At 41.0% G+C, this 14,542-nt stretch overlaps 1 protein-coding gene across 9 annotated transcripts in view; it reads left to right on the top strand.

Moving 5' to 3' along the window:
- Positions 1-3,421: 3,421 nt before the first annotated feature.
- The window catches only part of PWWP2A (PWWP domain containing 2A), a 36,055-nt gene continuing 24,934 nt past the window's right edge, over positions 3,422-14,542 (top strand). For 4 of the 9 annotated variants that reach the window (XR_015251168.1, XM_086706492.1, XM_086706431.1 and 1 more), the window contains exon 1: positions 3,423-4,095. Coding sequence is in view for 6 of the 9 variants with exons in the window: in XM_086706492.1 (XP_086562618.1) it covers positions 3,512-4,095 (584 nt within the window). In the remaining 3 variants the exon portion in view is untranslated. Of the gene's footprint in view, positions 4,096-5,622; positions 5,750-9,237; positions 9,308-14,542 lie in introns of those variants that run through there. The other 5 variants (XR_015251060.1, XM_086706299.1, XM_086706371.1 and 2 more) reach the window with 3 other exon arrangements.

Genomic DNA, 14,542 nt, shown 5'->3' with positions numbered 1-14,542 from the left:
CTAGTCAGAGGCCAACTGGGGAGTCACATACAGTTTCATACACTTCCACTTTGAGTTTTTAGCTACTGAACTGTAGTACTCCACAGAGCTCAAGATCAAAGTCTTCTTGTGACAGTGAAGATCCACTTGAGTAGTCAGCTATATTCCTTATCCCTGCCATTTATCTGTCCATCCATTCAGTGATCTGTTTAATCACCATTTATCTACCTGCTATGGTCTGAATGTTTGTGTCCCTCCAAAATTCATATGTTGAAATCCTAAACCCTCATGTTGATGGTATTAACAGATGGGGGTCTTTGGAAGGTGATTAGGTCATGAGGGTGGGGCCCTCATGAATGAGATAAATGCCCTTGTAAAAGAGGCCCAAGAGAGCTCCCTTGTCCCTTCCTACCATGCTAGTATATCAGAAGTCTGCAACCTGGAAGAAGGCTATCACCCAAACCATGGTGGCACCCTGATCTTGTACTTCCAGTCTCCAGAACTGTAGGAAATACATTTCTGTTGTTTGTAAGCCACCCAGTCTGTGGCATTTTGTTCTAGAAGACTGAATGGATTAAGACATCATCCAACCTTTCAACCATCCATCCAACCCTCATCCATTCATCTAACCATCCATCTAATCTCAGATACCATGTGGCTATCCATTCCATAAATACCAAGGGCTTCTTCTATGCTGATTCTATGCCAGGAAGAGGCTGAATGCAGGGTTGACTAGGATACAACAGCTTAGGTTCCCAATAGACTTGAAACTCCCTGAGGGTAGAATCTCTTGTTTTTATATCTTCAGTACATAAAATATGATTTGGCTCTGTATTCCTTTCTAATCTTATTTCACCAAGCTATGTTCTTGCTCATTCCTCTTCAACAACACTGGTCTCTTTCTGTTTCTGGAATGAACTAAGCCCCCTTTGGCCTAAGGACTTCAGCAATTGCTGAAGTCATACAACAGTCAATAACTGGCTCTGTCTTATCCTTTGCATTTTAGCTAAAATGTCTTATCACCAGAGGGACTTTTTCTGACCACCTTATCTAAAGAAGACACTCTCTGCCCCTCTGCTAGAAATGATTGCTTATCACTCATCCTGTTTTTTTTTTTTATGGCATTTCTCACAATCTGTAATCATCTTGTTTACTAATTGCTTATTTTCTAACTCCCTAATTAGAAAAATAAGCCCCAGGAGGCCAGGCATTAAGTTTCTTATGTTCTTTCTACATGCCTTCAGCCTGGTAAGCCCAGTAACTGGCACATAGTAGGTCTTCAATATTTATTTGTTGAATAAATGGATGAAAGATGCATGATTAGATCTTCCCAGTATTAACAAGCTTGAGGAGTACTACAAAACAAACCTGAAAGATAGAGGAGGAACAGAGAAGGCCTCAACAGAAAAGCAGAAGGGGTTACGCTTGATGTGAACATAGAGACCCAGTAGAGGCTCTTGGGTTGCAGGATGAAAACAGTGATTTAGAGGGAGGACTTGGTATGTGGCAGTCTGCCATAAATGCTTAATTTAAGCGATTCACTGCAGCATCTTGTGATGAATTACTGTAAGAGTTAATCAGGTCCTAGGACCTGAGCTGTATTTTTTTCCTTCTGAGAGGTTATACAGTGTGGGAACTCAGCATGGATCTAGGAGTTTTATAGAATTATATGTAATAATTAATTGACTATAGTGAATTATAGACCAAGTGATCATGGTGAAAACCCTGTAAGGTGGGATCCATGTCTGTTTACTGCAGGCATCTGGCCTGCAGGAGATAAATTATTTGTTCAATGAATGAGTGAGTGGAATAGTTGTGCACCTTGGCAGAGGTGTGTTAGATTGGACCTGCTGTTAGGCGTGTGACCTCTGAGATCTTTAACCTGGCTAAGGGTCAGTTTTCTCATCTGGAAAAGAGGGAGAGGATTTAATTCACAGGATTTTAAATGAGAGTTTATGGGAAAAATCTCTGACACAGACTGGACAGTCAGTAATTTCATTTCCTTCTGCTACTTTGGAGATGCTAAACCTGCCCTGACTAGGATTTCCTATTGGCTTTTCCCAAGAGCCCCGTGACTTGAAATAGAACATATGGTGATATTTAGTTTTTTCCATTTTTGGTCCTTTTCAATGTAAAATTGGAATTTTGTCTCTGAAATTTACTAGCTGAGTGACCTCTTTGTGCTTCAATTTATCTCTAAAATGGGTGTAATAGTACCTACTTCATAGAAGTAGCATAAGGATTAAATGAGATGCTATACTAAGGGTTTGTACTAGGGCCTGGTACACAGGTGCTCAATAATTGTTAGCTATGATTATTTAGGATTTCATTTTTTTACTCTCCTTAATACTGTCAACTTTTCTCTCTCCCTCTGTTGGCAATCGCACGTGCCTACAACCTCTTCTGGAGAATAGGCTGATTCTGAGGTGCAATCTGAAATAAATGGCTTCAGTAGATTCTTCTAGGCGTAACAAATGAAGAGACTTAAAACGGGAAGAGCGTTAAGGTGGGAGCATTAGGACACTGAAAAGAGTTTTTGAGCCTGTGGCAGAGAGCCCAGGAAAGAAAAAGGTTTAAGCAAGGAACCAGGTGCTTCCACTTTCCAGTGAATTTGGAGACAGCAAACAATGTTCACATGTAAGCCCCTAAATGCCTCAGGACTGCTCTTTGGAACATTCATCAGCTGAACACAGTATGCATGGTGTCTCTCCTCTTTTCATTAGCATTTTCCTACTTTGAAAAAAGTAGGTGCATTGTTCCTAGAAAGTGGAGAGAAGTCAAGGAAAACACTCCTGTGTGTGGGCTGGAGTGTCTGTCACGGGGTTATGGAGAATGTCTTGCACATCATTCTATCTCCAACACCTAGCACGGTTCCTACCCTAGTAGGAGCTCAAAACATGTTTGAAGAATTATTTTCAAACTTTAGATGGCCTTCCAAAGAAGCTTGTCGTGCCTACACGCGGCCGCAAGCAGGTCCGCGCCTAGAAATAACATTTATTCTAAGGGCCTCCGCGCAGGGATTCTTGGGAAGCTGTTCCCCTCGCATACTCCCCTTACTCCTCCCCTCGGTCGCCTTTGAAAGAACTAGCACGCTACGTGATTCTCTCCTTTATCCCACCTCTGAAAGCCTGACTGATAATGGGCAAGAGCGTAGACCAACCGTAAAACTTTATTTCCTCTTTCAGCCAATAGAAAGAGGCGACAAGTATGTGGCTCAGCTTTTGTGACTTCCCTCGTCCCCTCACTCCTCCTCTAAGATTCAACATTTGACAACTCATCCCGCCAATGAGAAGTTCCTACTCTGCATGGGAGGGAGGGACTGACTGGGTGATAGATGCCCGCACCTGGCCAATGGAGTATCACAAGTGCGGGAGGGGTATAGGGCGCAACCAATGGCGCGGTGCCAATAACGAGCAGCAGGGAAAGGGCGGGACGAAACTGTTCAAGGGAGGGAGGGGAAGGCCCAGGGAACCAAGCAGCGCTGCTGCCGCCGCTGCAGCCCGAGCTGGAGGAGGGAGAAGCCAGGAAGAAAATGGCGGCCGTGGCTGCAGAGGCGGCAGCGACTGCAGCGTCCCCCGGGGAGGGGGGCGCCGGCGAGGCCGAGCCGGAGATGGAGCCCATCCCCGGCAGCGAGGCTGGCACTGACCCCCTCCCAGTCACGGCGACTGAAGCATCTGTGCCGGACGGCGAGGCCGACGGGCAGCAGTCTTCTCCCCAGGCCGACGAGCCGCCGCTCCCGCCGCCACCGCCGCCGCCGGGGGAGCTCTCCCGCAGCCCGGAGGCGGCGGGGCCAGAGCTGGAAGCTGAGGAGAAGCTGCCCGCTCGGGTGGCGGAGCCGGCGGCAGCCGCGCCTCAGGGAGGGCCCGAGCTTCCACCTTCCCCTGCACCGCAGCCCGAGCAGCCCCCCGCTCCCGAGGAGCGCCAGGAACCGCCGCTGCCCCAGCCCGCAGCCCCGGCGCTCGTGCCGCCGGCGGGCGGGGACTCCGCGGTGTCGCAGCTGATTCCCGGCTCCGAGGTGCGGGTCACGCTGGACCACATCATTGAGGACGCGCTCGTCGTGTCGTTCCGTCTAGGGGAGAAGCTCTTCTCCGGTGTCCTCATGGATCTGTCCAAAAGGTACTGCGCCCGCCCCAGCACGCCCCCAGGCCCGCTTGGTCCCTAGGGAGGGAGCGAGCCGGGATGACCCCTGCATCCCCGGCTCCCGCCGCCTGCACGCCCTCGGGTCCCGTGCGGCGCGGGGCGCGCGCTCCGAGTGGGGCATCAGCGCGAGCCCGGGAGAGGGCGGTCCCTGCCCCAGGTGGGCGCCTGCGAGGGCAGGTGTGTCACCAGGTGGGGGACGCGGGTGCCTGACGGGCTCGCGGAGCTCATCCCTCACCCCTGAGCCCCGTCCCTGACGTGGCCCTGGTGTACCCCCTCTGGGGGCTGGTGGGTTAACGCGAAATGCGGGAGTTTTGCGGAGAACCTGGTGCGGGGGTGGGGGGACGTTGCTTGTGGGGCACTTTTCTTCTTAACCTTTAACGAGGTTGAAGAAAGGGGTTGTGCGTTGGGGTCCCCAGAAGGTTAACTGTCACTCCTTATAGGGGGAAGAGTATTTGTTAGAAATGAACCTCCAGACTGTTTTTCTTACTGTTAGAACTAATTCTCACTAGATAACTGTGCAATAGGGAAGCACATTTGTCTAATTGAAGTGATGGTTTTAAGAAAAGCCTAAAGAAGAGAGATTTTTTTTTTACCCTGTAATATCAAGATGGTGTGGTATAAAACTGTTCAAATATTGACTTCTAACACTGTAGATATAGTATAAATTTATGTATTAAGGGCAAGAAGGTTGAGTTCACCCATAAGCCTTTGTCTTAGTCATTTTCATCTCTGATTTAAAATGTTTAAGGGCATTGCTTTAAACAGGTAAAGAAGGTGTTCTAAGTCTAGAGTAAAGTTAATCTTTTTATTCTCTTCTTTTGCAGATATGAAGTGCAGAGACTCCCATTCACGGCTCTCCATTCTGTTTCCTGCAACAGCACACACTCTGATGGGTATCTCACCTGTTTGGAAATGGCTTATTTTAATATGTTTTATTTTAAATTTCTTGTCCTCCCATCAAGATACCAGAGTCCTTTTCCTATTTGGGAGAAAAAAAAAAAACCATTTAAAATACTGAAAGCGATTGTAAAAAAAAAAAAAAAAGAAATGTTGAAGTAGGGTGTTTGGGCAGGGGGGAAGATGGGAGCTGGAGCCTTTACAATTAATTACTTCTGTACATTGTGTAATCTCAAAAAAATTTTTTTTGGTTTTTCTTTTTTTTTTTTTTTTTTTTTTTTTTTTTTTTTTTTTTTGAGAATTTTGGATTAGGACTTTTTGCACTTTTGTTTTCATAGTTAGAAAGCAGAATAAGACCAGTGTGCTTTCTACTGATGCGTTTAATAGTGAAGGAGAGGGGCGCCTGGGTGGCGCAGTCGGTTAAGCGTCCGACTTCAGCCAGGTCACGATCTCGCGGTCCGTGAGTTCGAGCCCCGCATCGGGCTCTGGGCTGATGGCTCAGAGCCTGGAGCCTGTTTCCGATTCTGTGTCTCCCTCTCTCTCTGCCCCTCGCCCGTTCATGCTCTGTCTCTCTCTGTCCCAAAAATGAGTAAACGTTGAAAAAAAATTTTTTTAAAAAAATAGTGAAGGAGAGAGACTCAGTAGTGTGTATGCTATTGAATCAAACAGAAATGAAGGCCAGTGATTGTGTGAGAATCTGGATTTCAAATCTGCAAAAGGAAGGTGCAAAAAGGTAAGTTGTTCCTGGCAATGGAATGGATAGTGCTTTTCTCTGTTGAGGTGCTCATGGTGTTGGTGTTTAATTTTATTTTAAAAATTTTTCTTTGATAGGAAATTTTAATTTGTTGTTTGAGTTCTACTTTGCTAACCATGCTTCTTATAGACAGCAATTTCTTTGCTTGAAGGAGGTATTTTTATTGCAAACCTTTTGCATTTTAATGTTTTAAAGTGAAAGGATTCTGTCATTAAAGTTTTTTTTTTAAAAGGTCATTAAGGAAACCATATCAACCTTTCAACAAATACTTATTGAACACATCTGTGACTAAGGCACCGCTTAGTGTTTTGAATGTTATGAGATACAGTCCCTGCCTTCTGGAAGCTTATATATGGGAGGTAGCCGTTGTGGAATTGGTGAGGAAATAACAGAGTTTTTAAAATTTAGCACTTGAAGGAATTATTATTGGACAAATGATTGACTAGTTGGGTATCTCTTTTTCATAATATAATTTGGAAAAATGGATCTGTCCATATATTTTGTAATCTGTGCTTTACCTTGATTGCATACTTGCATGTGCAGTTTGGGGTTAACTGATGATCCAGGAGATAGTCTTCATAGATTATACCATGACTATAGTAATCAGCTGCTTTAAAAACAGTTTGTATCCTATTTGAATTGGCTGTTTAATTAAACCTTTGGCTAAAAATAACAAGAACTTCCTATTGAGTGCTTATTATGTACCAGGCATTGTACCACTTATTTTAGTCTTTATAATTCTGGTGGTATTTTTCATTTATATAGGAGGAAATTGAAGTTCATTTAATTTGGCCAGTCACTGCGCCTATGGCAAAGTAAGGATTCAAGTGTAGGTTGATCTGATTCTGAAGCCTATACATTTTCTATTTTCATATTAGAAAGTTGGGCTGGCAAATTTTCTTTTAAACAGTAAGTAAAGAATTGCAGATTTCTGAAATTTAGTGCCTATCTTGATTTCAGTAGTTATATGGGATAATACAGAGGGTATGAGTGTTGGAGCCAAGCAGATTCTTCAGTCAGGTAATAGCCATGAGACCCTTCTGCTCTGCACCTTCCCCATTTCCTTAGCTGTAAATTGCAGAACACAAAGCAGTCTCTGAAGTCTTGGTTCTTGTTCAAGGAGACAGGAAAGAATTACATTTGGGAGACTCCTAAGTGCCTCAATGTATGTGCATGGTTTTCTTCAATCTTTAAAAGGGCCAGTTAATGTTTTTGATTATTTTATTCTGACATTATGAATGGTACAGAAATGTCTTTTAACGTTGGAAGAGTTGTTCACTGTGTAGAAAAGTGTTCAGTCCTAGTGTACAGCTTTTCATATATATATGGATTGATCCGGAGTCTGCTTTTGTAAGCATTTGATGTTCTTCACCCTCCTGTCATTGTATTATTTTTTGCCTTATTTTTAGTTATTTGATTGAAGAACACATTTTTGAGGAGAATCATTTTGTGGAGAAAAGGAATAGGACACATGTGATTGAAAAAGAAAAAAGAAAGTGGTAGTACCACTTACTGAAAAGTAGATTGATCTGGGCAGAGTGTCAGAGTAATTGGGGTCTGACTCCTGGCGCCAGGCTTTCTAGTTAACACTGTAACTTTGGGCAAATCTTTATGCTTCTTTGGGCTCCAGTCTGTAGTCTGTGAGGGTAATTCATTTTGACTTTAGGCAGTTCACAAACCCAAACATTAAACAAACTTCATGCCTCAGTTTATGTATTTTTGTAAAATAAATAGGGTGACCAGGAGGTCTGGTTTTCCTATACCACCCCAGTTTGATTACTTCCTCCTCATATCTTCAAAGTAGCTTGCTTTGGCTACTATTTAAATGACATGTTCACCTAAAAATGAAGATACTTGAATATCTGGTTAAAAACTGCTTTTATGTAGCTTAGGATTTATGAAACTGAATACCCTTTCAGGCATTCTTTAGTTTATTCTAGGTTCCTCCACTCTTGTTTTATACCCAGCTCTCTTAGGTAGTTTAAATTACATGCCTACTCCTGATTTCATTAGCAATATGTAATGACAATAATCTAATACTAGCAGATAAAAATAATCAACTAACCCACAAATTCAGTTTGGTTTTCTTACTCCCTTTTCTTCCTTAATCTTAAGCTTTTGAAATTTTGACATAAATACATTTGTTCATTTAGCATTATATAATAAGCATTCCTTCAGGTTGCTAAACTGTCTTAGTGATTATTTTAGAATAATAAATCAGTGGTTGTACCATAATTTTCTTTTGTGTTTTATTATGGGAAATGAACCTCCTTGTATGTATCATTCTTGCTTTGACGTTCATCAATTCTTAGTCACACTCCTTTCATCATATGCCCACCTCCACTGGATTATTTTGAAGCAAATTCTAAACCTGTTTCTTTACCATAAGAATTTTGGTATAGATCTCTGAAAAGATAAGAACTTTAAAACCATAATTGTACTGTTGTTACCACAGCCCAAATAATGGCAGCAGTTCCTTTCTATTATCCTGTGGCCAGTCAGTGTAAAAATTTCATAGTGCATCTCAAAATTAACATCTCAGTCAGTATCTAAGTTTTGTTCAAATTAGGATCCAAATAAAGTTTATACTTAGTAATTGGTTGATGAGTTTCATAAGTTTTTCTTTGGTAGTTCTCTTGCCGTTACATTTATTCCCTTGCAGTTTATTTGTTAAACCGTTGACTTTGGCAGAACTTTCCACATTCTGGATTTTTTTCCAGTTGCATCCCATTGGATGAATTTTCATGATTTTTAAAAGTAGTTCTTTTCCTTCAGGAGCAAACTGAAGGTGCAACAGCCACAGTCCCCTCAGGACCTCTTTTGAAAGCCTCTCTTCCCTAGTTTGGGTCAGTAGAAATGATACAGGTATCACTTGCCTGCTTGCACACTGTAGACCTATCGCTTAAACACACTTTCAACTTTAATAATTCCAAATATAGAAAAATTTAACCAGTGAAGATTTTCCGCAGAGGGCAAAAGGCTGCAGCCCCAGTTTCTGAAAATGTAGTTTCAGCCTTCTCAATCCCTACCTGAAGGAACAGTATATACCGGGACCTATGGTTTCTGACTACACAGAGGGATCATTTAAATTGTTTATTACTGCTCTCCACATCTTAAAAAGTAGTTCTAAAGCTACTTTGAAATCCTGAAAAATCTCTCTGAATTCCATTTTATTTGATCTGATATGAATTAAGGAGTCATGAAGTAAATGTTTATGCTTAAAAACCCTGTGCGTTTTAATTTTGTGGTACATGCTTATTAAAAGTTGCAGCTAGTTACATTTTAGACTTGACCTTTTACAAATATTGACTTGTGTGTGTCTCTGGGGTACTGTTGCATTAAAAAGAATTGAGGTGATTTCTTTAAAAAACTTCAGATTTCACTAAGTTCTTAAAACAGTTTGTAGAAAATTTATTTGTTTTTTTTAAGGAAATATAAACCAAGACAATGATTTTCTTTCTTTACAGAGACCATGAAACGTATGGTGCAATAGCTCTACTTTTGGTGGGAAAAATATACAGCCATTCTGGTGAAGCAGTGAGTAGTGGTATTAGTAGCTTATATTAAGCATCCAGGTTGAGAATTTAGGTCCTGAAGTAGTATGCTTGAATGCTTGTGTTGAGTTGTACGTATTTAAAACACTTAAATTTTTATTTTATTTATTTATTTTTTGGTGATTATACTGCTTATATCCCAAGGTGTTGATAAAAGGTTCCCATAGTAAGATAGCACAGAGGCAAGTGCCAACTACTTTCTGACCCAGACAGTTTTAGGACACCCACTACTAAATCAATATATATGTTTTATTGAGAGTGCACTCTTCCATAGCATGTTGGACTGCAAGGATTTTCTTTTTAAGAGGTGATCATTGTTGGACATTAAAAACCTAGTTTGAGTGTAAAGAATCCTGTAACATCATGCTATTAAAAACAGATTTTAAAGCTAAATTTTATAAACTAGATAAACTAGATGTAGACACAAACTATGCCAGGCGTGTTTTATTGGACTTGGGGTTTTTAATGAGGCTAATTTTCAGCCTTTTATATGTAAGACAGACCATACTTCACTGTATACTGTTTTAAAGCAAAGTTGTTGATGAAAATCGGCTTAATCTTCCTAAGATCTGTTTTTCTGTGGGAAGCTATTAAAGAGTTTGTGTAGTATGTGCTCATCTTCTCTGTTATGGCTGAGTTGATGTCACATTGATTAAAAAAAAAAAGTTCTTCATAGTTATTTGTGCCTATGAAGTACATCCTTATTTCTTGATATTGGCCCTGTTCTTCCTAAATTCCAGATTGATTCAGGCACACATTACCAGCAGAACAGAGCTTGCTCTAGTTAGTGTCTGATCTTGCAAGAGAGTAAGTGGAGGTTAAGTTACACTGGGTGGATTTAACAATGTTTTTGCTAAACATGTTGGGCAGTGGTTCTCCAAACAAATGTGCTTAAGCTCCAATTTGCAGTTTTAACCAAGATGATTCTGATGCAGGTGATTCTTGTACCATATTTGGAGATAACTAATATTTAAGGAGTGGTTTTGCCAAAATAGTAGGACCATAAATCTGTTAAACCTGTTTTAAAAGTTACTGGTTAATTTTGATTGGGATGTAATTACAAAGTAAGCAGTACATGTGGAGATGGGCCACTTGGGTGGCAAATCTAGATCCTTAGTATAGAACTGGCAAATAGGTATCCTAAATCTGGTTACCCACTAGAAATTTAGTAGTCTATAACTTTTATCTTTTTTCCTTGGACCAGTTTTATATAGTCACCTTAAAATAGAATAGTGGTTTTTAGCCTTTTAAAACTCATACCTCCGAAATATTTGATTTCACTGTCTGCATATTCCCATCTTCTAGGAAGGTTGCCAATCTTTAGTTTCTGTAATTAACAGTAGCCACTATGTATTTCCCACTCTTAAACTAGGTCCTAGGCCAAGCACTTTGTATACATTGTTTTCACTTGACTCTCTGGAAAATCCAATGAAGTAAATTCCGCTAATCCCCATTTCACAGATAAAGACACTAAGGCTCAGAGAGATTAAATAAATTGCCTGAAATTCGAAGTGGTAGATATTAGTAGGTAGTTTACAGATGTCCTTTTTGAACAATATGCAATTCTCTAAGATTGGAAAACAATCATGGTCTAAATCTAATACACTTCACTGTTTTTATCATTAGATTTAGCTTATGATTTTGATGGGGTGGGTAGAAATGATAGATTCCTTGTTCTTCTCTCAACCGGGCAATAGTTGCTTGCTTTTAAAATATGAATTGCTGGGGGGGGTGGGTGGTGCCAGATGGCTCAGTCAGTTAAGCATCTGACTCTTGATTTAGGCTCAGGTCACGATTTCAGTTCAGGTTTGTGAGTTCGAGCCCCGTGTCGGGGCTCAGTGCTGACAGCGCAGGGCCTGCTTGGGATTCTCTCTCCCTCTTGCTCTGCCCTTCTCCTGCTTGTGTGTGTGTGCTGTCTCTCTCAAATAAGTAAACTTAAAAAAAAAAATGAATTGCTTGGAGCGCCTGGGTGGTTTGGTTGAGTGTTTGACTCTTGGTTTCGCCTGGGGTTGTGATCTTAGGGTTGTGGGTTCGAGGGCTTCACATCAGGTTGCGAGCTGAGGGTGGAGTGGAGCCTTCTTGAAATTACATCTCTCCTGTGCCTCTCCCTGGCTTGCTCTGTCTCTTAAAAAAAAAAAAAAAAAAAAAAAGGGGGAATTGCTCTTCACTCCAATTTAGTGAATACTTTGGGCATTTTTGGAAATGGGGTTGCTTCATATATGGTCCTGGGATGTTTTGCCAACTACTGAATAGCTTAATTGGAAAATAATTTGAAGACTAAAATATTGTAAGTTGTTGAACAGCCAGTTTTTGGTAAAATACGAATAGAAAAATAAATTGAATAAATTGTCTTAAAAAAGTCTGAGAAATCATTTAGGCCTCTGTGTGGTGGACCCCATTAGACATAATACAAAAGAGATATTAAAAGTACTTAGAATTCATAATAGAAAGTTTGCAAACTGATGAGTGTTCACATTAATGAAAAGGATCCTTTGATACCAGTGTTCATTTTCTTGGGAAAATGTCAACTGTGTTGCTCCACGTGATGTATAAAAGTGAAGTCAAGATTTGTCTGCTCTTGACTGGTGTTGAGCAGCCGACTTGACACATGCTTCCTGAGTTCCGAGCCCTTCACTGGGCTCCCTGCTGTCAGTACAGAGCCTGCTTCGAATCCTCTGTCCCTCTCTCTCCCCAGCTTGTGCATGCTCTCTCAAAAATAAACATTTAAAAAAAAAATCACGAGTTTACTATTAAGGAGTTAAATAATTTGACTACCATACAGATGTTATTACTATTTTTACTTTGAAAAAGACTGAAGCATATGGGCGCCCGGATGGCTCAGTCAGTTAAGCTTCTGACTTCAGCTCAGGTCATGATATCGCAGTTTGTGGGTTCGAGCCCTGCATCAGGCCCTGTGCTGACAGCTCAGAGCCTGGAGCCTGCTTGGGATTCTGTGTCTCCCTCTCTTTGCTGCTCCCCTGCTTGCACTATGTCTCTCTCTCTCTCTCAAAAATAAATAAACATTAAAAAAAAAATTAAAAAAAAAAAGACTGAAGCATAAGTTTATCCATAGTTCTCTCCATCTTTATTTCCAAACTTAGTTATCCAGGTAGGTTTTTAGAGGATTGGTTGAAGGTACATGATTGGGAGCTTAAAATCGAAATTATTAGTGTTTAACTCCCTGACCCCTCCAAAAGCTATCCATATTTTATAAGAGGGTTGAATAGACTTTTCAAAGATTGAGTATATTTTTTTTAATTTAGATGTTATTTAAAAATTTTTATGCAGCCTCCCTCCCTACCAGTTAATTTTAAAAGATATTTCCTGGGATTCTAGTTCATAATTGGTGCATGTTTTGTTTTTCTGTTGCTAAAGTCATCCTCCCTCCCTCCTTGCCCATTTGGGTACCCATAGTCCCTGCAGATTGCTCTTTTAATACTTGTAGTTTTTAATTAAAAACATGATCCATATTCACTTATATTTAATAAAATGAATACATTTTAACTTTAATAGTTACCATATATTGTGCCTACTTATTATGTTCTAGGCCCTAAGGTGAGCGATTATGCATATTCTCAATCTAGATGACAGTTCTTTGAAGTTACTTAACTGCAGTTCCAGTATCGAAAAAGCTCTTAAAACTGAACTTTTTTGTTACTTTTTTGGTGACTATTTCATCTATTTATCTATCAAACCTTTACATCTACTTATCCCATTTAGTGTGAATTTTCTTTCATTTCATTGCTGAAGTATTAATATGCTTGATGATAGGCTGCTTGTTATCTCAAAAACCAGAAAAATTCTGAACTGGGAAGCCTGTCTATCTCCACAGGGTTCTGAAAAGAGCGTATATGGAGCTGTCAGCTCCTCCTCTCCCTTAGTGGGGAGTGGAGGTGGAAGAAAGAGGATAAGTAACTTGATGAAACGGAGGTAGTGGTCGTAGCAGCAGCAGTGAGGAACCTGACTTTGGTTAACTGCACGGATTCATGTGCTGGCTCTACTACGTACCAGCCGTGTGATCGTGGGAAGATCACTTAACCCTGTCTAAAATGGGGACAGGTCTAACACTTCACTAAAAGCGTTGTGGTGATGAAATCAATTAGTAAAAATAAGTATATATTAGAATAGTTGTTAGCATATAGTAAGTGCTATATGTATTAACTAAGTGGCAGATGTAAGCAATATGGTTTTGCTTGACTAGACACTCACCGTAAATCCTGTTATGTTGCAGTGTAATCTTTACCTTTAAAACACCTTAAAAGGACCGTAGAAGCTTCAGGTGATATCTGTGACGAATAACTTGGCCTTTTAATAAAGAAGAGTGACAGTTACATTTTACTAGGGAATGAGTAAGTAGGAGATGCTTGCAAAATATATGGTGTGGTGTATTTTTTTTTTGTTTTACGCACTGCCGCTTGGGGCAGGTGGCTTTTGAGGAAATTTTGGGCTTTGTCATGAAGAAAAAGATACAGTCTCAGAGAAATTTAGTCCTTCTAGTGTTTCTACTTACTATATGCTTTTAAAACATTGAATAGGGCTTAGCTTTGAGAATGACATATTTCAGTGATGGAAAATATAATTTTGTGCTTTTCTTTACACTTATTAAATGATAGAACAAGACTAGCATGGCTGAGCCTGTTTTTATTTTTTTAAATTTGTTTGAGAGAGGGAAAGCACAAGCAGGGGAAGAGCAGAGGTGGGGTGGGGGGGGGGGGGGGCTAGGGAGAGCTGGACCTTGGTCCTGTGACTGTGAGATCATGACCCTAGCTGAAACCAACAGTCACTTAACTGACTGAGCCACCCAGGTATCTCTGAGCTAAAGTTTTATCAAAATGATGGAGACACTTCCGATCCCATCACTGTACAATCAGAAGCCTTCATTGGTCTTGTCTTTTTTGGGGGGGGGGGGGGCAATTAAAAAAAAATGTTTAGTTTTGAGAGTGTGAGTGGGGGAGTGGCAGAGAGCAAGAGAGAGGGGCAGAGAGAGAGAGAGAGAGAGAGAGAGAGAGAGGATCCAAAACAGGCTCTATGCTGACAGCAGAAAGCCCAACTCAGGGCTGGAACTCAGGAACCTCAAGATCATGACCTGAGCCAAAGTCAGATGCTTAGTGGACTGAGCCATCCAGGTGCCCCTTTCTTGGTTTTGTTTTAAGTGACTAGTTTTCTCCCTTCACCATCCTCTCACCGAACTTGCATAGCAGTGCCCTCCCTCATGCAC

The sequence above is a fragment of the Puma concolor genome, chromosome A1 (assembly GCF_028749965.1).
Source record: "Puma concolor isolate L17-30 chromosome A1, mPumCon1.1.hap2, whole genome shotgun sequence".
In the NCBI taxonomy this organism is placed as follows: Eukaryota; Metazoa; Chordata; class Mammalia; order Carnivora; family Felidae; genus Puma; species Puma concolor.
Note: the sequence above shows the minus strand (reverse complement) of the source record. Positions and strands in the feature narration are given on the sequence as shown.